Consider the following 27,515-nt stretch of genomic DNA (forward strand, 5'->3'; position numbering starts at 1 on the left):
TTTGGGGCGCCTGGGTAGCTCATTTGGTTAAGCTTCCAACTTCGGTTCAGGTCATGGTCTCACAGTTAGTGAGTTCAAGCCCCACATCAGGCTCTGTGCTGTCAGCGCAAAGCCTGCTTGGGATACTCTATCTCACTCTCTCACTGATCCTTCCCCACAGGCATGCACACACACTCTCTCTCTCAAAAATAAATAAACATAAAAAAATTGGCCCGAAAATTTTAAATCAGAACTGTTTACAAGACTCAGTTGCCCATTCACTTGCCTTAACTATTCCATATATAAGAGATTTGGCTATAAGTAGATACAAAGTGGAAATAATACTAAAAATACTTACAGGATGTTATTCTTTACTCCCTCTGTTGCTTTGCTCTTTTTTTTTTTTTTTATGTTTATTTATTTGAGGGGAGAGGGGCAGAGAGAGAGAGGGAGAGAGAGAATCCCATGCAGTATCTGTGCAGGGTTTGAACTCACAGATGGGGAGATCATGACGTGAGCTGAAGTTGGACCCCTTACTGACTGAGCCATCCAGGCGCCCCTAAATTATTTTTTATTTTTAATTCTTTCTGTCACTTTCCGTCTGTCACCTGGTTTCTCTATTTTTCTAATTCTGATTTATGTTCTTTAATGTCATACAATTTTTCTCAATACTTTTCGTTCATTTGGAAGTACATTTCTATTTTTATCTGTTTCTGGATGTCTTTCTGTTGTACTTTGTCAGTGGGGATAGTATTTTACTGTTTATTCATTATTCTTATTTCTATAGATTTAATCTTGAGCCTTTTTTTCTACTACTCATTTTATATTAAATTAGTTTTCCTGAACTTTTAGAGAAAAGGCTTGGCGTTCCTAGAAAGCTTTTTCTAATAATGTCACAGAACTCTATTGTTCTTGTATAGGGTTAAAAAAATATAGTGGCTGGATTTCTGAAATTTCTTGGCTGTGTTTCTCTTCCTAGATATTTTTCTGTACCTTCTCTTTCTGTAATCTCTGTGATCCCCGGCCTTTTCAATTTGTATTCCACTCGTAGCAGTTTCTCTTTAGTATGAAGACTTGTCCTAAAACTTCTTAGGAAGTAGGTGCCTCTAAGCCCCTGTAGTTCTTAGCAAAACCCCTTGCACTCACCCACAGTTGGAGTAGATAAAACCTCTTCCAATTTTACCTGTTGTTTCCCAGTTGGGATGCTGTACTTTCTGGTGAATATCTGTTGGCCCTTTGGGGTTCTCCTGCCGTCAGGGCCTTCAATGGCTTCATTGCGCCTCTCTTCCACACAATCACCAATACCATGCAGGTCTTTTTACTGTCAGTGGTTTGTCTCCATCCACTTATATTTTGGGTTTCATGGAGGATTCTTGAGATCTAGTTTTGTTATGGATCTTATCCATGGATTTTGAGCTTTGCTATCTAGTTTCTCTGCCTGTTTTATTTATTTTTATTATTTTTTTAAAATTTTTTAATGTTTATTTAGACATTAAACATGAGAGAGAGAGAGAGACAGAGCACAAGCAGGGGAGGGGCAGAGAGAAAGGCAGACACAGAATCTGAAGCAGGCTCCAGGCTCTGAGCTGTCAGCACAGAACCTGACGCATGGCTTGAACCCACGAACTGTGAGATCATGACCTGGGCTGAAGTTAGATGCTTAACTGACTGAGCCACCCAGGCATCCGTCTCTGCCTGTTTTAAAGGTAGAGATTTGGGAATATGTAAAACTATATTGCCATGGTATTCCCAGAATCACCTGTCTAATGAATTCTTAATTTCAGATATTTTCAGTATAATTTTAGCTTTAAAATGTTCTTTTGACAGTTGAGTCTTATGTATATATTCCAGTTTTCTTCTAGAATACTCCCATTTTTTCATGTATTTTCCCTTTAACTCTGTTTTTTAAACTTTTACTCTATTTTTTAAAAGGCTTTTTGGGGCGCCTGGGTGGCGCAGTCGGTTAAGCGTCCGACTTCAGCCAGGTCACAATCTCGCGGTCCGTGAGTTCGAGCCCCGCGTAGGCTCTGGGCTGATGGCTCAGAGCCTGGAGCCTGTTTCCGATTCTGGGTCTCCCTCTCTCTCTGCCCCTCCCCCGTTCATACTCTGTCTCTCTCTGTCCCAAAAATAAATAAACGTTGAAAAAAAAATTTTTTTAATAAAAGGCTTTTTATTGTGTCAAAGCATGTATGAAAAGTTATAAAAGCTCTAGATGATATCTTTTTTTCAGAAAGGTTCTGTCCTTTGCTTTGTTAGGCATATTGAGTGGGGATAATAAATCTTAACCCAGTTCGAGACTTTATTGACTTCAGACTGGGTTGCAGTTTTGTTAAGATTCAATCTGTATCTGTATCCTCTGTTTACCTAATCTCTTTCCTGCTTGACTGAAGAGAGTGGTATTTTCTTTCCTTTTCTTTTTTTTTAAATCAATTGCTAACACATATCCAAATGCCTAGCATATAATAGACACTCAATGAGTGCTTGTATTATTTGTAATGCAACCTCAGTAGATGTCAACTTTTATAGTCCTAGTATACATCAGAAGAGAAAGACATCAGCTGACTGCCATAATCTTGGAAAATATTTTTTGCATGGTGCCTGTCACACCATGAGAGACTGGTAATGTCTCTGCCCTATCCTAATTTATAATATTACACATTTACTGACATTTTTTAAATGAGCTTTCCATCCCCAACACACATACACACCCAACATTGCAATGTCTTTCTGTTTTTTCCAGTTTGGTTACTATAAAAATCCATATCCATTAAAAATAAAAATGAAAGAATGAAAGAGGGAAGAGGGAAAACCCCTAGATTTTATCTCATCTTGTTCTTTGCTCTTATATGGCATAGCATTTACACCTTATAGCGACAATATGTTTTATCTAAATATTGCTGAGGATAAAGCACAGATATTTTGACATAATTATCTGAGATGATTCTTCTTAGGGAGAGAGATCCTTGAAACAACTCATAGTTTGCTGAATGAATGAACGAACAATTGTATGAAAACAAATAAATGCAAAATGTATAATTTTTGGAGAAATATTAACCACCATCCAGATTAACCTTTGTAACCACCATAATCCCAAGTTGGAAACCACTGGGCTAAACAAGTACCTTTTTCCTCAAATGCCTGTGTTCTCGCTTTATCCAAGCACAATTTCAGTATCTCATGGACTCTTAGACTTGGAAGTAAATGGAAATGTCACTTCACCAAGCATCTAAACTGAGTATTCAAATTCATTCTGTAGCATCCTTAACAGATAATGTTCTGGAATTTGTATCAGCCAAATGCTTCTGCCTGCTTTCCCCTTTTATCTTCTCCACATTTGTTACTCAGCCCAGCTAGCCTTGGAGGCAAGACTCATTTGTGGTTTCTCACCAGAATAAAAGAAATATGAGGGCGACTGAAGCACAGGTAATAGCTGCCCAAATACTAAAGTCCTGTCTTTGTTCTTGCCTCTGCCAGATTCCTCTACCCCAGGCCTTATTTGCCTGTTTGCTGAGTAGTTTTGCCTGACCATTTGACTATGCCCTTTACTCCCTCTTCCAACATTCCTCTTATGCGTTTGCGTAGATTTTATACTTGTCGCCAGCTTGGATGTTTTTTTGCATTTATCCAGCCTTTGATTTATTGTTGCCTAGATCTTTGTGCTTTTGGTCTAACACACTTACCTACTTCTAGAAGTTCTCTTAATCCTCTGACTTAACTGACCAGTGATGAATCTGCTCAATAAAACAGGCATCTCTAGCTTAGGAACTCTAATTTTCAAAAGTTTATTTATAATTTGGTTGCTTAATACCAAAGCCGTTTATTTCATTGGTGTTTTTGCCTGGTAGATGACCATTTTATTACCAATTAACTAAGTCTTATAAGTGGAATCAAGAACAGGTTTTCTTCTCTGAGTTGGTCCTTACATAGAACATAGAGACTTACAAGATAAGGATAAAACAAAACAAAACAAACTTTATGGCTCTTCTCTTGCCTCCCCTCAGGCCAGTGAGGAAATAGGGGAATATTCCTGGCTCAGGAGAGAGTAGATAGGGAGAAATGTAGGCATCATACTGGTAACCTACAGTTCTTGAGAAGCACTGGGTCTGCCACACCAAGTCAAAGGTACAACAGCAATTTTTCAGTGTAACAGCGATTGTAATAACAATGGCACAGACTGGGAAGCACATCCTATTACACCAGACTGATCCAGAAAGAGGGCTCAAGCTCTCCTTTTTAGGTGGATGCAGTCATGGATCTTATTGAGAGTGGCTAGGCATTCATGAACTAGGCTATCTATGCTGAGTAACCCCTTAACTCTCTCAAATTACATCACTAAAAACTAGTCACGTGCATATTCAAACACATGTATTTAAATTCAGAATAGTGTACTAAAACATAATTGAATCATTTGGTATATTGGTTAAGGTTTACAGACTTCAGCTAATTTAGGGGCAGTTTGGTATACACGTGGAGACAATCTCATGTATAACAAAAGATGGTCTCCTTGTTAGGTAGCATTTATTTTGAGGGTCCAGTCCCCTCCAGGGGATTTTCCAAGGCATTACCAATATATTCACATAAGAACAATGTTTTAATAAGGGTTTACCACTTAACTCTGGCCCATGGATGACTATTAGAGATCATCAGGTAGTCGAACTATTGACCCAACAGACCTAAACAGACCATTTGTCATAATGTTTCTATAGGAAATCATTGTGGGGCTTATAACTTGAAAGTCTAACTTCTACCAGCACACAACAATAAGGTATGTGACACTAATTTATAGAAAGATGATTAAAATGATGCAATATAAATATATTTTATGAAATCAAGGGCCATAATCAATTTCAAGGAAAAAAAAGCAAATTATTTATTGCTTTCCTGTATCCCTTCATTTTCTTACAGTTAATGTGTTACTTTTATAAGGAAAAATCACTTATAATTTCTTTTTTTTTTTTTTAATTTTTTTTTTTAATGTTTATTTCTGAGACAGAGAGAGACAGAGCATGAATGGGGGAGGGGCAGAGTGAGAGGGGGACACAGAATCGGAAGCAGGCTCCAGGCTCTGAGCCATCAGCCCAGAGCCTGACGCGGGGCTTGAACTCACAAACCGTGAGATCGTGACCTGAGCCGAAGTCGGACGCTCAACCGACTGAGCCACCCAGGCGCCCCAATATAATTTCAAAAGACATACAAAGAATAAAGTTAACATTATGTACATACTTTTCTTTAAAAGGCAGTGAAACCTGATCTGGAAAGCTCTATGAGGAACAAAATGGAAGGTCAAAGGGAAATGTATCAATTAGATCTTAACATTGTGGGTTTGCAGTTCAGCCATCATCCTCTCTTCAATCAAGAACAAGTGTTATGTGCTAGGCTGCTTCAACTTTATGAGTGTTTTCAGGACAGGCAGCAACAGAATTTACCTCAGCTGCTTTATGAGAAGGTGAGAATGGTTTTTATTCTATTTATAGAGTTGACCATTTAATATTGAAAGAGAAAACAAGTCATGCACAGCAAGCTATCACAGACCCGAAATCAAGAGTCAGATGCTCAACAAACTGAGCCACCCAGGTGCCCCTAGTCCTGCCCTGTCTTAATTACTATATTTAATTGTTAAATTATAATGCAGTAGGACAAGTGACTCCTCATTTTTTCTAGGATGTTTTTGTATGCTCTTAAAGATTTGATCTTCCATGTGTTAGAATTAGCCTGTCAACTTCTATTTTTAAAATTCTATTACTGTATTTACTGTAATTGCATTATATTATTATATTAGTTTCAAAAGAAATTTTATCTTTATAAAAACTGTGTTTCCTTATCCAAGACTATCATATGTCTTCCTATTTGTTGAGATCTTCTCTGATTTCTTCCAGTAAATGTTTATATTAATTGATTCTAGTCTTAGAGTTCCTACAAACTGTCCCTGTGACAGATTTCTCCTATGCATGTTTAAGGGTACAGTTTCCTCCAGTTTTATTTCTCTAAAGATATTCTCTATGGATATTTCTGCTTTATACTTTCCTCAGTATATCTTTTTCTTTTCGTTTTATTTTTTCTTGTTTTCCTATGTTATACATTTATTTTTTATAGAGAGATATAGATATAAACGCAGCCATAAATATACATATATAGATATGGATGTGATGTTGGCAGTAGATATGGACAAAGACAGATAAACATGTCTTTTCTGTAACCATGGAAGAACCCCAATGTAACTGTGGAAGATAAGGTAGATTCCTGTGCTCAATATGCCATCTTAATTGGTTGGCATTTTTTTTACATTAATTAATGAACTGATTAGAAGAATCTAGGTATAATGTTTCTTTCTTTTTTAAATTCATTTTGAGAGAGGGAGAGAGAGGGAGGGAGGAAAACGGAGAGAGGGAGAGAGAATCCTGAGCAGGCTGTGTGCTGTCAGCACAGAGTCTGATGCAGGGCTCAGTCCCATGAACTGTGAGATCATGACCTGAGCTGAAATCAAGTCAGATGCTCAACCTACTGAGCCACCCAGGTGCCCATAGGTATAATGTATTGAGGGTATTTTCAGTTCTGCCCCAAGGTACTTATATGAAATATATTTTGGAAGATAAGACAGTAATACACAAAAGGTTATACAGTTGTGCTTCTGCTGCACACACCTAGACCTTCAGAGAAATTGGAGTATTGGTGACAGTGGATGAAATGTACTAAAAAGCTCTTTTCTTTGTTGTAGCTGATAGCACTGAGAGACGCTACCAAATTAGCAAGTGAAAATTTGGAAATAAGTCAGCTAACCAAAAAATCTTTACAAGATTATTATTGGCAGATAAGGTAGGTTTTTGACTATTCGTGTATTTCTCAAGCATTTATTAAGAAACTCCTTAGAGTATTGCACTTGCTATGGAAGATATAAAATAAGAAAAATACAAGGTCCCCACTCTTTAGACAACTACAGAAATGGTTCCAACCTTTCCTTAAGACGCAGTTTTGAAAAAAAAAAATTTTTGTGTAAAAATATTTCATAGAAGTGTCACATGAAAGTAGTTGTAATTTTAACACCCATTGATTTAAAAAAACACATGCTAATTAAAAACCACCATGAGTTCACTAATATTTTTTGGAACATATTAGCCTCAAGTGTTTGTATATATTTGAGAATTAATCCATGTATACGTATGTACAAGATAATTAATTCAGCTAAAAACGTTACTCAAAGAGCATATAGATTTAAGGATCCCTGTAAAAAAAAAAAAAAAAATGGTGTACAAGTTGGGAGCCATCAGCTTATAGAGTAGTTGGGAAGATAAGTTAGGAAAGTATGAAATAACTAAATAAAGTACATCTCAAGGACACTCCAAAAGCAAGAAATCTCACTGGGAGGTACTTATTGTATAGAAAGTTCACTTATGCACAAAGATAAAATAAATGTCTATATAAGAGAGTGACTTGATAGTTAAAGAATTTCGCTCACTCCCTGCCCATTGACCTGACATGGTTCTACAAACTCTAGATTTATTTAACAGTCAATTTAAATAATTGGTTTCCTAGAATAATCTAGTTAAACACAAACAATGTTACCTGAGAAAGTTGATATCTACCTTGCACAAGTCCTGGCACATAATGAGTTCTTGATAAACATTACTTGAATGAATGAATGAATGAATGAATAGAAGCCACCACTATTTACAAAACCATAAACTGGTGTTGTTTATAAGATTAACTAAAATTAAAGGCAAAGAACAGACATTGGCACAGAGCAAGTAAGCTTTAATGAAGAAAAGAGAAAAGTAGGCTTTAGATGGGATCTGATGATGGTAGATAAGGGCCTACCACTATGCACGTCTGCACGTGTGTGTGTGTGTGTGTGTGTGTCGGAGGGTCATTGAAGATATCATTGCTTTATCAAAGCAGAAAAAAGCAATGTAATAGATTTACATTCAGGAAAATTCTTAGAGTGGTGTTGAAATGCTGCAAAGAGTAGTTTGTGGACATTTGAAAAACAGTGTTTCCATTAGAAAAGATATATTTAACCTTCTGTGACTATCTAACCTTTTATGTGCCTGATACCCACAATGAGCTGGTACGCAGGATAGAAAGCTGTAAGTCATTCATGAACCCCCTTCTTGCCTCTTCTCTCATCCCTCACCTCCAAACAGTAAACATTCCCACTGATTCTGCCGTATTTCAGGTGCTTATCTCATAGCCTGACTACTCAGTCTCCTAGAATACCTCTCTTTAAGCCATGCTCCGTATTGAAACCAAAGTGATTTTTCTAAATAAATAAGCCACATTAGTGGTTTCCTATTACCTTCACAATAAAATTCAATAGCTTTAGCATGATCTGTAAGGCCCTATGTAACCGGACTCCTGCTTCCCTCTCAAGCTTCATGTTAGGGCTTTCTGCTTTGGAATTTCATAGTTGAATGCCCTAAATGGACTATGTTGTCTAATATCTAAGTATCCTTGTTTTAATGCCTCTTGTTTCTAGAAGGTTCTTTCATTGTTTTCTACCTGACACTTAGGCAACATATGCATTTTATTCAATTTCAAGTTTCTCAGGGAGGCTCTTACTTGCCCATTAGATTAGATTAAATTCTTTCTCTCTCTCTTTATTTTGTATATTCACATGGTATTTACATATTCCCCCTTTCATAATATTCATTATATTTGTAATTACTTGTTCTGCATTTTTCCCTGTTGGGATATTAGTTATCAGCACCCAAAATATTCCCTACCACATAATAGATATTTATTATGTGTTTGTTGATTTGAATTGGGTGTCACATACTCTTAAGTTTTCCCCTGCTATTGCCTTTTAGCTCTTATTTATGCCCACACTCTAGCTGTGTGGACTTCTGTTATAACACCTATAACATTTTATTGCATTGGTTAGTTTACGTGTCTGTAAGCTTCTTGAACCCAGAGAGTATATCTGTTTATCTTTGTATCCCTCTTAACTAGCACAGTGCCTGGCATGTAGTAAGCATTCAGTGAATATTTGCTGAATGAATAAATGGCAATGGGCTTCTATTTCTGGTAGACTAGATTTCATGAATGGCCCTTTTAATGAAAACAACTAAAAATGTCTGATAAAATATGAATATTATCTTTATAAACATATTCCCAAAATGGCAAAAAGTAAGGAATCTGCAAAAGCCAAAAACAAACTGAAAGGAAAAATCATAAAAATTAGAGAGGGGTAAAGCCAGCTTTTATGCTGAGGATATTTATTAAATATTAGTAACCTTGAGCTATCATTCAGATGGTTTCAGGGAGTACCAAAAGTAGAAGATAAAGAAAGCGAAGGTCAACTTAATTGGAAAGTCTAGTAAGAGATCATTCTATAATGGGTGTTAAACCTCATGAAGGGGGAATATAAAGAGGATGACAAAAAAATTTGTCTTGGACTTTGTCACTAGGCAGAAGGGGGAAAATGCTCCTTTGAAAATTCATAACCACAATCCAGCATTCATATAGATTTATAATCTGACTTCATAGTACTTATGTGATCTAAAATATCAGATTTAGAACTGAATTTAAAATAGTCCCAGATTAGTAGTGACAGCAGACAATTGGCAAAGCCAATAAATATTCTTTCTGGAAGAGCACAAATTTAACCTTAGCTCAGAGATTTTCACAGATTTGGAATTCTAAGGAACATGAGCTTACAGTAAAAAATGAATCAGGAAGTACTGGGGAGCAATAAAGGTGGTAAATATGCAGGCAATTCTCAGTGAACAAGTGATGTAATGGTGTCTCATGGGTATAAAAATATAGAGAGAGTTCAAATGTATCACTTGTAGAATGGAGTAAAGAATAGAGGAGGATGAGTAATTAAAGATACTTGCATTGTTCAGGAGGAGAGTAAGGGTAAAGCTTAATTAGACTTTGATAAATCAAGGGCTCAGATTTTAACTTACAACATCTAAAAGAAAATACAGCTTTCAAGTCAATAGGAGAGGAAAATGAGATAATAAAGAAATATTCAAACAATCCAAAAGAAGACAAGAAAAGAGAGAAAAAGGAGCATAGAAACATATGAGACAACTAGAAAACATAAAAGAAAATGGAGTGAAACCTAAATATATCTAAATGAGCTAAGTGCTCCATTTTTGTCTAGGTTGGTAGACTGGATTAGAATTTAGAAAGCAAAATCCATATGGAACAACCTAAGTGTCTGTCAATAGATGAATAAAGATATGGTGTACACACACACACACACACACACACACACACACACGCATAGACACATACACACATATACCACAGAATATTACCGAGCCATAAAAAAGAATGAGATCTTACCAATTGTGACAACATGGACCTAAAGGGTATTATGCTAAGTGAAGTAAGTAAGACAGAGAAAGACAAATACCATGATTTCATTTATATGTGGAATCTGAAAACAAAACAAATAAATGAACAAAAAGCAGAAACAGACCCATAAGTACAGACAACAAACTGGTGGTTGCCAGAGAGGAAGGAGGTAGGGGATGGACAAGACGGGTGAAGGGGAGTGGGAGGTACAAGCTTCCAGTTATGGAATGAATAAGTCACAGGGATGAAAGGTACAGCATGGAAAATACAGTACTAGTGTATTGTACTAGTGTTGTAAGGTGACATATGTTAGACAAATTCGTGGTGAGTATAGTATAACTTGTAGAATTGTTGAATCATTATGTTGTACACTTGAAACTAATGTAACATTGCGTGTCAACTAAATTTCAATAAATTTTTTTAAAAGGAGGAAAACCAAAACTAAAATCTAATTGTATGTTATTTATAAGAGACTTATCTAGATCATAAAGATATAAAAAGTTAGGGAATAGAAATAATGGGAAAAAATACCATACAAACACTAACAAAATAAAGCCAGCATAGCTATATTAATATAAGGTAAAATAGATGTTTAAGGCAAAAAAGTTTTACTAGGTATAAAGAAGGTACATGAAAATAATGCAGTTTAATTAAGATGTATTTATATATATGCATACACACATATACACATATATGTGTATAATAATATGGCTTCAAAATATATAAAGCAAAATTGATTAGAGGAGCACCTGGGTGACTCAGTTGGTTAAACATCCAACTTCACCTCAGGTCATGATCTCGCGGTTTGTGAGTTCGAGCCCTGCGTTTGGCTCTGTGCTAACAGCTCAGAGCCTGCAGCCTGCTTTGGATTCTGTGTCTCCTCCTCTCTCTGCCCCTCCCATGTTCATGCTCTGTCTCTCTCTGTCTCTCAATAATAAACGTTAAAAAAAAAAATAAAAACAAAACTTAATACAAAAACTCTTGCAACCCAATTTAACGCATGAACATAGTTACAAACATGCTAAACAGAATTCTGTCAATTAATACAGTGAAGTTGTTGGGACCATTCCAGGAATGCAAGGGTGGGTGACTTAACATTAGAAAGTCAGTGTAATTTGTCATACTAATAGTGTGTTTGCAAAGTCATAAAACAGAAGAGGCATCTTCAAAAACTGTAGATTACCAATATCCAAATCATATGATCACTACCCCATCCAGCAAAGTATCTCTAAATTTGAAGCAATAGTTTCAATTGTTGATCTGGAAAAAAAGTATAATAAATACACTGCAGAACATCTGGAAAAGTCTGGATTTTAGCAAGGCACTTTTGAATAGTGAAAAATCTTCCAGTCGTAAAGGAATTAATCTCTAAGCGGAATTTCTATAGCTATATCAAGACGTGGGTAAAATGCAAAAAAAAAATCATAAGGTGGGGGTATCCAGAACAATTCGTCAGTACATTCTTCCAGGCCATTTTTAATGATTTCTATTAATGACCAACGTATTTTTGATCTACCATTATTGTTGTAGTAATACAAAACAGCTTTATGATTTAGAAAGAGGAAAAGACTTCTCCCTATTACACAGTATATCACGGACTTGGAAACAAATAAAATCCCTCCGACAACAGCAAGGGTTTACAAGCACCCCAGTAAAGTTACAGTTTCAAAGGTGAGTGGCTACTCTGTTTGTTCTTATAAGTCTCCTGAGGAACCGCCCATGAATAACTGGACATTTACAGTAACTGGGAGAAAATCCAGAAACTAGACATCTACTTGATGTCGTCAACAAAGGACTTGTATTTTGAATACTTGAACAATCCTTAAAACTTAATGAGACAACTTGATTTCTTAAATGGGCAAAAGATTGGGGTGCCTAGGTGGCTCAGTTGATTAAGTCAGACTTTGGCTCAGGTCATGATCTCACGGTTTGTGGGTTTGAGCCCCGCGTTGGGCTCTGTGCTGACAGCTCAGAGCCTGGAACCTGCTTCAGATTCTGTGTCTCCCTCTCTCTCTGCCCCTCCCCACTACTCACACTCTGTCTCTGTCTCTGTCTCTCTCTCTCTCTCTCAAAAATAAATAAACATTATTAAAAAAATTAAAATGGGTGAAAGATTTGAACAGACACTTCACTAAAGAAGGCAAATGGATGGTAAATGGACACATGAAAAGATGCTCAGCATGGCATGGCATGTCAGTAAGAAATGTAAATTAAAACCACCGTGGGATAACTATACACCATTTAGAATGGCTAAAATCCAAAACAAGACAAAATTAAAAAGGCAGTAACAAATACTGATGAAGATATTGAGCAGCAGGAAGTCTCATTCATTAATTGCTGATGAGAATGTAATTAGTGCAGCCATTTGAAAACAGTTTGGCAAAAAAAAAAAAAAAAGAAAGAAAGAAAACAGTTTGGCATTTTTCTTACAAAGCCTCACATAGACCCAGCAATCATACTCCTAGGTGAAATGTATGAGTCATAAAAACATGGTTAGTGGAGAAGATGGTTACAGTTCAAATCTGTATTTGCTAATCACTTAAGCTGTGTGTGAATACATTGAAATAACTAGTTCCCTCCCCACAACCCATGTCTTTTTCAAAACTAAGAAATTAGTGTAACTTCAGCCTATTAAGAAAGACATTGGGGCGCCTGGGTGGCGCAGTCGGTTAAGCGTCCGACTTCAGCCAGGTCACGATCTCGCGGTCTGTGAGTTCGAGCCCCGCGTCAGGCTCTGGGCTGATGGCTCAGAGCCTGGAGCCTGTTTCCGATTCTGTGTCTCCCTCTCTCTCTGCCCCTCCCCCGTTCATGCTCTGTCTCTCTCTGTCCCAAAAAAAATAAACGTTGAAAAAAAAAATTAAAAAAAAAAAGAAAGACATTTACTTTGTTGATTTTTTTTTCCTGCTACAGTGGTTTTTAACGAAAGTGCTTCTTGTGGTTTTTCTTTTTTTTTTAATTTTTTTATAATGTTTGTTTATTTTTAAGAGAGAGAGAGACAGAGTGTGACAGGGGGAGGGGCAGAGAGGGAGACACAGAATCTGAAGCAGGCTCGAAGCTGTCAGCACAGAGCCCGACTCAGAGCTCAAACTCACGAACCACGAACCACGAGATCATGACCTAAACCATGAGATCATGACCTGACCTGAGCCTAAGTCAGAAGCTTAACCGACTGAGCCACCCAGGCACCCCAGCTTCTGACAGTTTCTGAACCTAACCCAGCATGAAACTTTTTCGTAGAGTTCTGAATTCACATAAACTTGCTGACTTGCCTCCATTCCTTTAAACCAGTCTGATATGCCCATGCATTATGAGCCCCTGGGCAGAAAAGGAGAGACAGAGGTGCCATAAGCTTGTTCAGAACAGCAGTTCTAGACCAATACCGCCTGCTCACCACTCACTTTTACTCTCACTACTAATGTTCTTGGGGTGTACAATTATTTGTTGTAAGAGATTGGTCGTGTGTGTGTATATGTGTTAAGAACACCTCTAACAGATCTCACATAGTCCCATTATTTCTGCTTCAAATAATTATGTTTATTATCAATTAGGGTAAAAATGAATAAATGTGATGAGCAAAACCAAGAAGAACTGTTAGAAATGTCTGAGACTCAGAAGAAAACTGAAGGAAAAGCATTTAAGAATGGGGATAAATGGGAGGTATTTATATTTCAAAATAACATTCAACTCCTCTTTGCTGGTTATAAAATTTAATTGTTTGGTAGAATAGGAAATCTTGGTATTTGTAACAGTTACCCAACAAAATGACAAACCTAAGAAATAAAAGTGTAATTTCAAGAATTCTTGTCTTAAGCAGTGAACTTACATTGTAAATTATATATTTATGTTTTGGATTCTAGAGCTTCTCATACTTAGCTTCAGAACTTGAAGAAACAGATATTGAAAGAATAAGACCAATTACCTTGATGCCACAACTTTCTTTCACTACAGAATTAACAAACTTATCCAAGTGTTCACTGTAAGCATTTTAAAGGATTATTTCTTCATTATATATTGTCTGTTGTATTGTTTTAATAATAGTATTAGCCTAATAGTATTAGAGTGAATACCAGATGCCAGGCACTTTACTAAGGTTTTAAATACATTTGCACATTTAACTGCAACCATATCTCTGTGGTATTATCCCCATCGTAGATTTGGGGGAATTTATGCTTATGAAGGGTAAGTTGCCCAGGGTCACCTAATTCATGACTCAAGTAGGACATAAACCAGTTTGATTTGGTGATTGTTTTTGTTTTGCTATGGTACTAATTTTTGTTCAGGTATAGATAGCCACTGTAGAAAATAAGAGTATGTGGTTGCCCACCTCTTGCTTCCGTAAGTATTCTGTATCTGGAGGAAAATTTTCTGCTTTATACAAACTTCTTTCCTTTCCAGTTGTGGTTTTTTTCCTTGAGCTGTGTTTTCTCACTATTCCTAGGACATTCGTGCAAAAACAGATCTCATACAGATTCCCATTTCTCCCATCTCTGAGCCCATGGACCTCATCTCCTTTAAAGGAGATGGATATGGCATCTTGGGACATTGAACTAGGTCCAACTTTTCAACATCTCTGCCCCATGGGACACTTTGTACCAATTCATCTTTGAGTATTGTGTGAATGTGCATCATTTAATACAGCGTTGGAGGGTAGTAAATGCCCGATAAATATTTATACTTATGAAATGAATGGATGGATGATTACATTTGAAATGAACATAAAGAGTAGCAGACACAAAGACACAATTACCACTACCCTCTTTCTGACTAGCAAAGTGCAGCAGTGAAGCAATGCTTTATTTGTTCTGCACCTACTTCCAAAGAGGGCCTGAGATAATTATTATGTAAGACAGGCATACAAAAGGACCATCTAAATGAGGATGAGAGAACAAGAGCCACAAAATAGAAGTTAGAAGTAAAGAGTGGGAAGAGAAGGAAGAAGATATATGTGCTGGAAAACCTAGGCTAAAACTTAGTGGAAATCAAGGCAAAAGGAAATGGGACATGTTCTGTCTTTTCAAAGCCAATGCTATTATGGGGCACTGCTGTCATTATTCCCTTAAAATGTCCAGTTGAATAAGGATTGATTCTCTAGAAAAGAAGAATATACCGGTACCAGGGATAGAGATGAAAGGAATACAAGGATTAAAGAAGAATTATAAAGAGTTTATAGGTGACAAAAAAGGCAAGATTTCCCAAAGATAAATATAATCCTGAATTAATGGATTTTCATAATCAGTTCATGAGCTCATTGTTAAAACTACTTTCAGAGGGCAACATTAAAAAGTAATTTGTAAAAAGTAAAAAGTAATTGGTAAGATGCTTAGAAGAGGCCAACAGGGAGATAAGAAAAATAAGTAATCTTTTGTCTCCCGAACCTCTGAAAAGGTTACAGCGAACATGGGCAGATATGGAGGCTGGGAGATGCTGGGCCCCTAGGACGATTATGGTGGAGAACAGAAGGGCATGTTATGTTTCATCCCAGAGCTTATCTTCCAACCAGTCTTCTCCCTTCTGAAAAAGAGAAGCCCTAAACATCATTAGGTCAGTTGCCTTGCAGCTGAGAAGATAATTCAATAAATGTTGGTTGAATGAACAAATGAATGAGTGGCCGGAAGACTCTCTTTAGGAGTTTCATATCACTTAAGGGATCAGTTTGACTTCCCAGCAAGTGTTTCATAGAAGCCCCAGGGAATCTGGCTTGCCTCTCTGGTCTTTGGGGTTAGAGAAAGAATGTCCTAGAGAAAAAAGAGTGTGCAGCCTAAAGCCTAAAGGAGTTTATAAAGACCTTTAAGAGGACACAGCAACTCTGTTGACTTAGAGCCACCTCACTGAGGTTATTGAAAACATGGTGTATTTCTTTTAAAAGTGTGTCTTTCTTCTAGAAGTTAGAAAATATTTTTGAGTTTTTAATTCAAGCTCCCCCGCCCCATTCCTAAGTCCCTCAGTTTTCTCCTCTTAGAAGACTAAGTTACAGTTTAGTAAAATAAATAGCAGAGTGATATATAGTACCTTGACTTTACTTCTTTCTTTATTTTTAAGTAAATATCTTTAAAAAATATATTTGAGTAGGAGAGGCTATTATCCACACATAGGCAAGCATTATTTGGCTCAAAGATAGCATTAAATGGTTTCCAAAAAGGTCATACTTTAACATGCTTAGGTACATTTTGAAAAGAACAATATTTTGTACCTGTCTTGCTTTTCAAGGATCCTTTAAATATTTATTTAATTTTTAGGCATGAACAAAAGAGGAGAGCCAAAATTCAGAAGCTTAAATATTTTATTAAAATATTATCCAACGATAAACAGGTTTCTTGCACTTCCGTTTCTCCCCTACAGTTTGATTTTAAAGTCATGTTTCAGCAAATTTTCAATATTCAGATAATATGTTGGCCAGAAACAATTTGCTTGGAGGTATGCCATTGTCATTTACTTCTGTATCTTATTTTATGTCATACATACTTTTATATTTCTTGGTAGCTACTGTTATATGTGACAAGTAATTTCTGTTTAGAGATGATCGATCTGTATGGGTAGGCAAGTCATTTATAAATAATGTATTTGTAATTCAGCAATAGTCTTTTATACTACAAGTATAAATTATTTGATTTGTGGTTGTTCTAAATATTTCCATTCTCTCCTGCTGAAATTCCTACCAACCCTGGATGTGCAGCATTACTATTCACTTGCTAGCAAGGTGTAAGGCAATTATTTAAACTAAAATGAGTAACATAGCTTTTGTAAGTGCTGTTTGATTTCTCCAAATAGTCCCAACCCTGACTTGGTGATTTCAGTCTTTTGCTGAATTTGTAAGTATGTATGTATGTATGTAGGTTATTTATTTGTCTGTTTGTTTATGTTTTGGATCCCTTTAAGAAGCTGATGAAAGAACATACATATAACAGACTCCTAATTGCCGTCCAAAGGCCCCATCATCAGAACCCCTGCACTAAAGGAAGAAGAAAATAGGACAATGGAGAAAAATTAAAGACAGTAAAGGAGTCTAGATAGGAAGTCTTGGCTATTATGGGGGTTAAACTTGCAACTAGACTTGAAAGGAAAGTTAGGAGGGAATAAAGATTTGTGTATATGAGCATGGGCTGAGGTTTGAGGAGTGAGGAAAGAATTATAATTATAAATCTAAATCGGAGGTATGTTTACAACACCTAAAATAATTTTTTCTATCTCTGCTCAGAGGCTACCTTCATTTTGTTTATCTAAACTTTACAAGTTTCTATCATCTTAAAATGTACCTCTGTTGAAATTCATATTTTAAAAATACGCTAAGATATATACTGACTATACATTCCTGTTGTACTTAAAATAAATTGTGATACAATAATCTAACCACTTGAAGTTTAAAACTTGCCCCCACCCAAGTAGACAAATGTGTATTTTGAGTCCTTCATCATCATACTACCACTTAGAACATGATCTTAACAAACTAAGAGGCAGGGAAGGAAGGGAATCTAGCTAGGAATAAAGTGCACCATGAGCTACTGCAAAAATTGCAAAATAAATCTATTTATTTAGATAGCCTAACAGATGCTAACCTACATTTTGAATTTAGGAACTCCTTGCCGTTCCTCTTTATTCCTTTCTCACCTTAGTCAAACTGAACTGCTTGGTTTTTTCCCCATACATCCTTGCCATTTCCTACCTCTGAGCTTCTGAACATTCTAGTTCTTCTACTCACAAGGCCCATTTTCATTCTTGACACTCCATCCCAGCCACACAGTGGTCCAGAGAGCTGCCATCAGGGGACAAGGCTCTAGAGACTTCACAGAGGTGGAACTCTCTACCTTTACAGTTACTACCCAGGATCTGGTCTCCAGCCCTGCAGTCTCAGAACCTGAATTCGACAGTCCCGTGAGAATACGTCTATATCCCCTAAACAAAACACAAGACTGATGTGTAAAACCATTTTACATTTGACTATAGTTATCAGTGCATCACCTCTCTTCAGGTAGCCAATTTACTGAGTTGCAATAAGAAATTTCTCTCATAGACCTGAATCCTATAAGTCCATTAACTACACCCCTATAAACTTTTGTACATTAGGGATGCCTTTGTCAAGGAACTAGTGTGCTGACTTATATTCATTCTTACAAGGACAGTGCTAAGATGACTGGAAAAAACATTTGCCTCTTTGACTCTCCTTTTTCTCTACTTTTCTGGTTAACCACCCATCCTTCTGATTGACACGTTCTTATCTTTCAGGAAGCATTTTTCTCCCTCCTTGATTTCCTTCTTCTTTGAGCACCTATCACTGTTTCCCCAAACACTGACAACACAGTATAAGTCAAAATAAGATTTTTCTAAAAAACCCATTAGGTTTGTAGTTATGGCAGTGATGGGATTGTAGTATAGAACAGCACGCAGAATCAGAAGTCCCGGGTTTAGTATGGAACTGTCTACTCAGCACCTCCCTACTCCTTCTTCTGGGACTCTTTCTCCCTCCCGTACCTCCTATAGCTTATTTAACTTGTCCTTGGACTCCATGAACCAATGGATCTCCCCTTTTGTTGAGCAATTCAACCTGGGTTTCTATCATTTATAATAAAAACTAATGTAGTTTCATATAGAGACTCAGTTTCTTCATTTATAAAATTGGAAGAATAATGCCTATTTCCTATAATTTTTATCAGGTTTAAATGAGATAAAGAACTTTAAAAGTGCTATCCAAAAGCAAGTTATTCAGGTATTGTGTTATATGTACCCATATGCTCAGAACTATATTTGTAATCCTTTTATTCAATTCATTTTCTTTGAAACCACTAAAAGGCATTGTATTTTTAAGGACATATGATTATTTCCTTTTCTTATAATCATGTGGATGAAATGCTCTACCTATTTTATATTCTAGTATTTTTAAAAGAGAATAAAAATGTGTTAGTGAAGATTCTTATTTTAGCTTTTAGCTTTTTATTTATTTATTTATTTATTTATTTATTTATTTATTTGGTACTTCCAGTGAGCTATCAACTGTTTCTTTTATATTTAGGTTTATGAAGTAAGTCAAAGGACAAGCTTACTGGCAAAACTGTATTTACCTTTACCTACCAGCACAGAGGTGAAAAGCAAAACTGTTTTGGAATATGTAGAGTTTAGCTCTGATGAGCTGGTCACACCTGCTTATGGAGAAGTAGGAAGCAGTAAGTGTATTTAAAACGTCCCCTCCCCCACCTCTGTTCTCTTTTTGAACTCCGTATCCCACACGACCCTGGATCATTTATGTGAGTAAAGAATGCTATGTTTACGGAATCAGGTTTGAAGTGTGTTAAACTCTCCTTTCAGATGTTAAACCAAGATTTTTTACACTTTGTCTTGAATCATCAGATCTTTAGGAAATCTAAAATTTGGAATCAGCACCTGTGCTTTTCCTAAATTATCTGAAATAGGAGCACGGTGCTCTGTGGAACAGGAGTGTGATCCTGAGTGGAGAGACTGCTCTGCTTCTACCTCTCCTTCAGTGAAGCCTAAAGAAGCTCCAGGACGTGTTGATTTGTCTTTGAACTGAATAGGGAAGGGAGAGAGAAGGAGGGAGAGAAAGAGAGAAAAGGAGAGAAGGGATGTATTGTTAAGCCCCCTGGAGACTGAGAAAGAGAATGGGTAGAGGGAGAAGACTCGGGAATGTAGGGAAAAAGGACGGAGTAGTAGCTGGTTTGGTGCTTGACCTGCTGCCAGTGTCCTTTCCTTCTGGAAGCCACTTCCAGAAAGAATGGTTAAGAAAAGTTCTGGTTGTAAGGAGAAGGCAGTAGAGACCTTCATCCCAAGGTTTTCCTCTCTCTTTTGTAGTCTGTTTGAAGTCGTCTGCCTTGAGGTACCTTAGATGGGAAATGAGGGAGAGCTCTAAAATTAGAGCCTGGGGTCACCACAAAACAGCCTTGGGTTCCACAGGTAAAAGTCAGAGGAAAACATCTACAATGTGTTAAACTCTGTGCTTTATTTAAATTGCATGTTTTTAATGCTTTTTATATACAGATGTGCCTTTTATTCTTGAGGGAAATGCAACTGAAGAACTTTGTCTTTTGACATCAGGAAAACTTAGCTACTGTCTATCATGGGCTTTAGACGAAAATGGTATTCCTCTGACACCCAAGTCGCAGTCCTTAAGATCTGCTCACTGCAGGTAATAAACTTATTTTATTTTATTTTATTTTATTTATTTTTTAATTACTATTTTTTAATGTGTAATTTATTGTCAAATTGGTTTCCATACAACACCCAGTGCTCCTCCCAACAGGTGCCCTCCTCAATGCCCATCACCCGCTTTCCCCTCTCCCCCACCCCCCATCAACCCTCAGTTTGCTCTCAGTATTTAAGAGTCTCTTATGGTTTGCCTCCTTCCCTCTCTGTAACTTTTTTTCTCCCCCTCCCCTCCCCCCTGGTTTTCTGTTAAGTTTCTCAGGATCCACATAGGAGTGAAAACATATGGTATCTGTCTTTCTCTGCCTGACTTATTTCACTTAGCATAACACTCTCCAGTTCCATCCACGTTGCTACAAATGGCCAGATTTCATTCTTTCTCATTGCCGAGTAGTATTCCATTGTATAAATAAACCACATCTTCTTTATCCATTCGTCAGTTGATGGACATTGAGGCTCTTTCCATAATTTGGCCGTTGTTGAAAGTGCTGCTATAAACATTGGGGTACAAGTGCCCCTATGCATTAGCAATCCTGTATCCCTTGGGTAAATTCCTAGCAGTGCTATTGCTGGGTCATAGGGTAGATCTGTTTTTAATTTTTTAAGGAACCTCCACACTGTTTTCCAGAGCGGCTGCACCAGTTTGCATTCCCACCAACAGTGCAAGAGGGTTCCTGTTTCTCCACATCCTCTCCAGCATCTATAGTCTCCTGATTTCATTTTAGCCACTCTGACCAGTGTGAGGTCACTGGTCAGTGTGGTTTTGATTTGTATTTCCCTGATGAGGAGTGATATTGAGCATCTTTTCATGTGCCTGTTGGCCATCTGGATGTCTTCTTTAGAAAAGTGTCTATTCACGTCTTCTGCCCATTTATTCACTGGATTATTTGCTTTTCGGGTGTGGAGTTTGGTGAGTTCTTTATAGATTTTGGATACTAGCCCTTTATCCGATATGTCATCTTTTCCTATTCCATCAGTTGCCTTTTACTTTTGTTAATTGTTTCCTTTGCAGTGAAGAAGCTTTTTATCTTGATGAGGTCCCAATAGTTCATTCTTGCTTTTAATTCCCTTGCCTTTGGAGATGTGTCAAGTAAGAATTTGCTGCAGCTGAGGTCAGAGAGGTTTTTTCCTGCTTTCTCCTCTAGGGTTTTGATGGTTTCCTGTCTCACATTCAGGTCCTTCATCCATTTTGAGTTTATTTTTGTGAATGGTGTAATAAAGTGGTCTAGTTTCATTCTTCTGCATGCAGGTAATAAACTTTTATGAAATAATACCAATCTTCAGCAAAGCATCACACAGAATCTATATCTGTAAAAGGGAAAAAAACTCTAGCAGTGGTAAGAGCAGGTCAGTTTATTTGGACTATTTATTTTTATTTGAATTTACATGTAAGTGACTGTATCTCTTTAATGCTTAGGTTAATAGCTACATGGATGATGACAGAAACGGTTCCATAGCTCTTGCAGGCAGGGGCCAAGTACTCCCAAGGATTTTATTTGTGAAGCCTTTATATCTCCCAAACATTTTGGATTATGAAAGAATCATTTATGCATTATCAGTTTGCTAGAAGAAAAATCCTAGAAATCTTATTCATGTCCCAGGACTTCTTTATTTATTTTTTTTTAAGTTTATTTATTTTGAGAGAGAGTGAGAGAGACAGAAAGAGTGAGCACGAGAGTGCAGGGTAGGGGCAGAGAGAGAGGGAGAGAGAGAATCCCAAGCAGGCCCCATGCTGTCAACACAGAGCCTAACATGGGGCTTGATCCCTCGAACTATAAGATCATGACCTGAGCTGAAATCAAGAGCTGGACACTTAACCAATTGAGCCAGCCAGACGCCCCTATGTCCTAGGACTTCTTAGAGAAATTGGGATTAATTTCTAGATTATACCACAAAAAGGATTGCTAGAATTAAATACAGTAAAATTCTGTAGAAATGATAATACTGGTTTATATGTTTGCTACATTTAAATAAAATAGTAAATGTAAGGGGCAAGTGGTTTCCATCATTTAAAAATTAATGAATGATGATAACAAAAAGATGGTCTTTCCCCTCCCCATCAAAACATATATTTGTTATTATTTTTTAATAGTATGGAATTTTTATATGTTTTTTTAAGTTTATGTATTTATTTTGAGAGAGAGAGAGCACACACAAGCAGGAGAGAGGCAGAGAGACAGGGAGAAAGAGAGAATCCCAAGCAGGCTCTGTGCTGTCAGTGCAGAGCCTGACGCAGGGCTCAGATTCACGAACTATAGATCATGACCTGAGCTGAAATCAAGAGTTGGTCGCTCAACCAACTGAACCACCCAGGCACCTCTAAACACATATTTTTAAAGGACGTAGTTATATATCCAACTATATGACATTATGGAAAAGTCAGAACTGTGGAGACAAAAAAATATCAGTGGTTGCCAGGCATTAGGAGGAGGCAGGGATGAATAGGCAGGACACACAGGATTTTTAGGGCAGTGAAACTACTATCTATATGATATTATCATTGTAGATACCTGTCATTACCTGTTTGTCAAAACCTATGGAATGGAATGTATAACACCAAAAATAAACCGTAATGTAAACTGTGGATTTGGAGTGATAGTGATGTGTCAACCATTGATTGTAACAAATGCAAGTCTTTTATTGTGATGAATGTACTAAATTATACATTGTTAAAGGATGTTGATAGTAGAGGAGATGGCATTTTTTGGGGGGTGGGAGCGGGGGTAGGAGATACATGGAAACTGTGCACTTTCTGATCAGTCTTGCTCTGAACCTAAAACTCTAAAGAGTCTATTTTTAAAATAAAATAATTTTTAAAATTTAAAACATTGCTATAAATAACTTGGGTTAAACAGGAAATCAAAACTGAAATTAGAGACTATTTTAAAAATAACAATGAGATCACTGTGTATAAAATCAGTGAGATATGGCCAGAGTGACAGTAAGAGTTCAAAAATGCTTTCCTTGGCAATAGTTTTAGAGAGAAAAAACAAAGTGTCAGTAGCACTCAGCAATTGATATTGAGGAAACTGAGGTCAAGAAGTTTTAAGAAGAGGCTGAAAATAAGAGAGACAATAGAATCAAAGTATAGGTTTCTTGAAAGTTGGGGCAATCTTTATCTTCCTAGAACAAATGATGAAATCCATAGAGAAAGAGCCAGAATGTACTAGAAAGAGTATGCGATCCTTCACAGAAAGAAGATGTTGAACCAGAATGCAAGTGAATAGCTATGGCTTCAGAGAAGAGGAAGTATCTCTTCAAATCAGAAGAGACAGAAATAACTATGTAGACAGAAACAAAATTTTAATGATGTCCTTGTTTTGCTGAGTACACAAGGTCATCTCCTTAGAGACCTGAGTAAGGGCATTTTAGAGAAAAATGGAAAATTAATAAAGGTAATTCATTTGGAGCTAGTGAGTAACCTTTTAATACTCTGAACCATTATTTGTTTTTATTTCTTAGTTTTTCCCTAGCATAGTCCCCACTGCAGCTATTTCCAATCTTTGCCTCATCATACTATTCCTTGCTTTTTTTCTTGGAGTCAAATGTTTGTTCTCCTTACTCTGAAGCTTTTATACAGGTAATTTGGAACTTTGTCTCCTTTAGGATCCTGATGATGTATTTATATCCCTTTTTCTTACATTATCTTTAACTATTCCATTTCCCTAAGCTGTTAGTCTTTGGTATCCAAGAAGCCTTCTTTGTTTTAAAACAAAGAAAAACCCAGGCATTTGATTAAACTCTGAAGACCTGTCTTGACCATTTTTCCTGTCCAAGTCCTCATTTGTGTGGTCTACTCATCTTTGTACTTTGCCTCCACTTTTTATTCACACATTCCCTCTCTAACTTAACCAATTTATTCCTGAATGCTACCAGTGACCTTCTGGCCATATTCACTGGCCTGTCCATATCATTTCGCTTCTTGAAGCTTTTTCTCTGATGGCATCTGTGAAGCTGCAGGTAGCAGTTCCTTTACTTGGGAACTCAAGTTTACAAAAGATTGAAAGCAGTTCTGTGAAAGATCAGGACAGATGACAGATTTCAACAGGAAGTGAATTGCAAGAGAAGGTTTCAAAGTCCAGAGTGCTCTCTAAAGTAGTTAACTTGAAGTAAAACTTTATAGCTGGGGCCTCTGTGATCAGCATGATTGGTTCCAGAACTCTCCTCTACAGTTGTGGGTGCTCAAGGACTGGTGCTGAGAAGGTGTTCCAGAAACCTAGGATGGGTGCTCCAAAAAGCAAGGCTGACTTGTGAGAGTCAGAGCGTGGAACCAAAGGAAATCCAAAATAAAGGCTTCATTTATTCTCTGATTTACTCATTCATTCATTCATCAATGAGCTGGAGATGAAGCAGTGAATGAAAAGAAAATCTTGGCATGTTTTAATACCACACTGAGCACATCTCTCTAATCTCAGTGATTGTTGTCTAGAGTTTTGGTTTAACACATTTTTAAAATATGAAACAGTTTTTCTTATGCTCATTAGTTAATTTACTTTTCTGACATGATTGACTTTTGTATTTGCACCTGTTTATCTTTCACACTTTCATTCTACATTTACTTTTCTTACTGAAAATTTGCTCCTTTAATGATTCTTCCACTCACTTTCTGTGGCTAGCAAATTTGTTTAGTTATTGTATATATTTATTTAGTCCTCCTACTTCTTTGAGAGAGAGAAAGAGCAGGGGAGAGGGCAGAGGGAGAATCTTAAGCAGGCTCCCTGCTCAGTGCAAAGCCCAGTGCAGGGCTGAATCTCATGACTGTGAGATCATGACCCAAGCCAAAATCAAGAGTCTAACACTTAACCAACGGAGCCACCCAGGTGCCCCCTTTGTCCTCATTCTTGAATAATAGTTGGGTGTAAAATCTGAGGTTGATTTTTATTTTATTTTCCTTTGACACTTTGAAGCTAGAATTGCATAATTTTCTGGGATTTATTTTTCCTGTTTAAAAGTCTGCCGTGTTGGTGTTTTGTAGACAGTCTGTCTTTTCTCCCTTAATAACTTTACCTTTTTTTTGAATTTTTTTATTTTTTTTTTTGGCTTAATTCATAGAGACAAAAGCCAGCAGTTGAAGGGAGGGAGGAATGGGGAGTTGTTGAGTTGCTGTTTAACAGAGTTTCTGTTTGAAATGATAAAAATTCTGGAACGAGATAGTGACGGTGGTTGTACAACACTGTGAATATACTTAATGCCACTGAATTGTGTTACTTGCTTGGCACTTGGTTGTGGAGAAGGAAATACAGGTGACAGGGATTTTGCCATATCCCACAGCTGAACACCTATGAGGTAACGGGAAGAATCACTGTAGCAAAGGTAGGAGATGTTCTGAGGTCTTTATTACTGTCCATGAGGCAGGAATCATGGGTAAGTTTCTCTCTTTAATCTATAACATGTAAGCTTTGCCTCGGGCTTTGTGACCTAGGCTAGGGCTCTTCCTAGGAGAAGGAAAATTTCCTGTGAGAAGGAAAGTTTCTTACATGATAACGTCAGGGGTATTAGGCCCTAGAGATCTCTTGTGACAAAGATATCAAAACAGTTCAAATACAAGGACAGAAATGGGAATTAAAGAAAGGAAGAATACTCATACTTCACCTATTTTTAATTGTGTCTACATCCTATCAAACCAGGCATTGGCTTAGTTAGCAATAGCTTCTAAAGATTCATCAGAGAAATGTGAATAGAAGCTGATGGAAAGTGGACAATATAAGATAGTGTCCCTGTTTGGATTAAGACATTATTTAATCTGAGTTAGAACTGTATTTCTGGACTCCCAGTTTATGGACTGGAGCGTTTCTTAAGTTACTTTATGGAAAGGATCTTAGAGATTTTCTGGTACAAATCCCTCTAATTACACATGATGAGGCAAATTATCTATGAAGAGAGAGATGAAATAACGGATAATTGATGGCTCCAAAGAAATCCTTACTGTTTGGGGTTGAATTTCTTTTGCACTTAGCCTATAGCTGAGGCCACCAAGAATGAATTATGAGTCTAGATTCCTATAGCTCTCCAACTTCTCCAGATGGCCTCATATGAGCAAAGATAGTCTTCTGGCAGAATATGTCCCAGTATTACTCTATATTATGTTTCAATTGTAAAGATAGAGCCTAAAGATTCTTTTTATATTGTGGACTTTATTAATTTTGCTAAAGCTAACATCTTGATTAAATTTCAATAGTGTGCGTCCTATAGAAAGAAAATATTTAACAAGTTACTTTCCTCAGGGTTTACAAAGTACATTCAGTAAGCACTATTCACTTGGGCATCTACTATGTTTTAGCTACTACACAGGGTGGAGATGGCAAAGATGGATATTTATAGCTGTTACTATTAAGAAGCTTATTGTCTCTTAAGGAAGGTGGTAGACACATTGATCAACAAGCTATGAGACAAGTTAGAATGCGCGAAGAACCAGGAGAGATATCACACCCAAATCTTCTGTTTTATCCTTAAATGCAGGGGAAGGATAAGTTTCATCTTTAACTACCTGGAATGGGTAGGTTTTACCCAGCATAACAGACACACAACCTGCATATAGTATGCAAAGTCACCAAATACTTTTCTCTATGTTAGTGTGTTAAGGAATGTAGATGCAAGAGGCGTTCCTGGAATTCCATGGCTCATTAATGCACGGAAGCTTTTTGAATGGGCAAACGAAGTAAAAATTGATCCAAATAATCCAGAATATTCTGATTTAATGGAATTTCTCATGGTAAGTTATAGCAAATATCAATACTACAAATATATTCTATTTTGTAAGCTCTCCTCCCTCATACTTCAAAGTTTGCTGTATATTTTTCTAGGCACCATGAGGCATGTAAAGATAATTCTGGGGACATAAAACTTTCAACCAGTTTACAGTACTGTAAAGGCGATTAGAAATTTAGCAACTGAAATAATTGCTAGTGGAGACCTGATGGTTGGTACTCTGCCCTTCCTTAGCAGCCTGCAGTACACCCTACAGGCTAACCTTCAAGCTAACATCTCTTATGTAACTACTGAGGACCAGTGGTATTATAGATGCCAGAGGTATAAAGATGATTTATAGACACATTCTTTCCCTCAAAGCCTCCATTATCTGTTCACTT

At 37.0% G+C, this 27,515-nt stretch overlaps 1 protein-coding gene across 6 annotated transcripts in view; it reads left to right on the forward strand.

Annotated features, from left to right (window-relative positions):
* CC2D2B (coiled-coil and C2 domain containing 2B) overlaps positions 1–27,515 on the forward strand; it is a 93,538-nt gene that overhangs the window by 18,800 nt on the left and 47,223 nt on the right. For all 6 annotated transcript variants that reach the window (XM_045438353.1, XM_045438356.1, XM_045438355.1 and 3 more), the window contains 9 exons: positions 5,216–5,425; positions 6,695–6,792; positions 11,809–11,949; positions 13,827–13,935; positions 14,136–14,254; positions 16,515–16,692; positions 19,283–19,433; positions 20,263–20,410; positions 27,001–27,139. In XM_045438353.1, the coding sequence (XP_045294309.1) occupies positions 5,216–5,425; positions 6,695–6,792; positions 11,809–11,949; positions 13,827–13,935; positions 14,136–14,254; positions 16,515–16,692; positions 19,283–19,433; positions 20,263–20,410; positions 27,001–27,139 (1,293 nt within the window). The remainder of the gene's footprint in view (positions 1–5,215; positions 5,426–6,694; positions 6,793–11,808; positions 11,950–13,826; positions 13,936–14,135; positions 14,255–16,514; positions 16,693–19,282; positions 19,434–20,262; positions 20,411–27,000; positions 27,140–27,515) is intronic.

This window comes from Leopardus geoffroyi, chromosome D2 (assembly GCF_018350155.1).
Source record: "Leopardus geoffroyi isolate Oge1 chromosome D2, O.geoffroyi_Oge1_pat1.0, whole genome shotgun sequence".
NCBI classification, from domain to species: Eukaryota; Metazoa; Chordata; class Mammalia; order Carnivora; family Felidae; genus Leopardus; species Leopardus geoffroyi.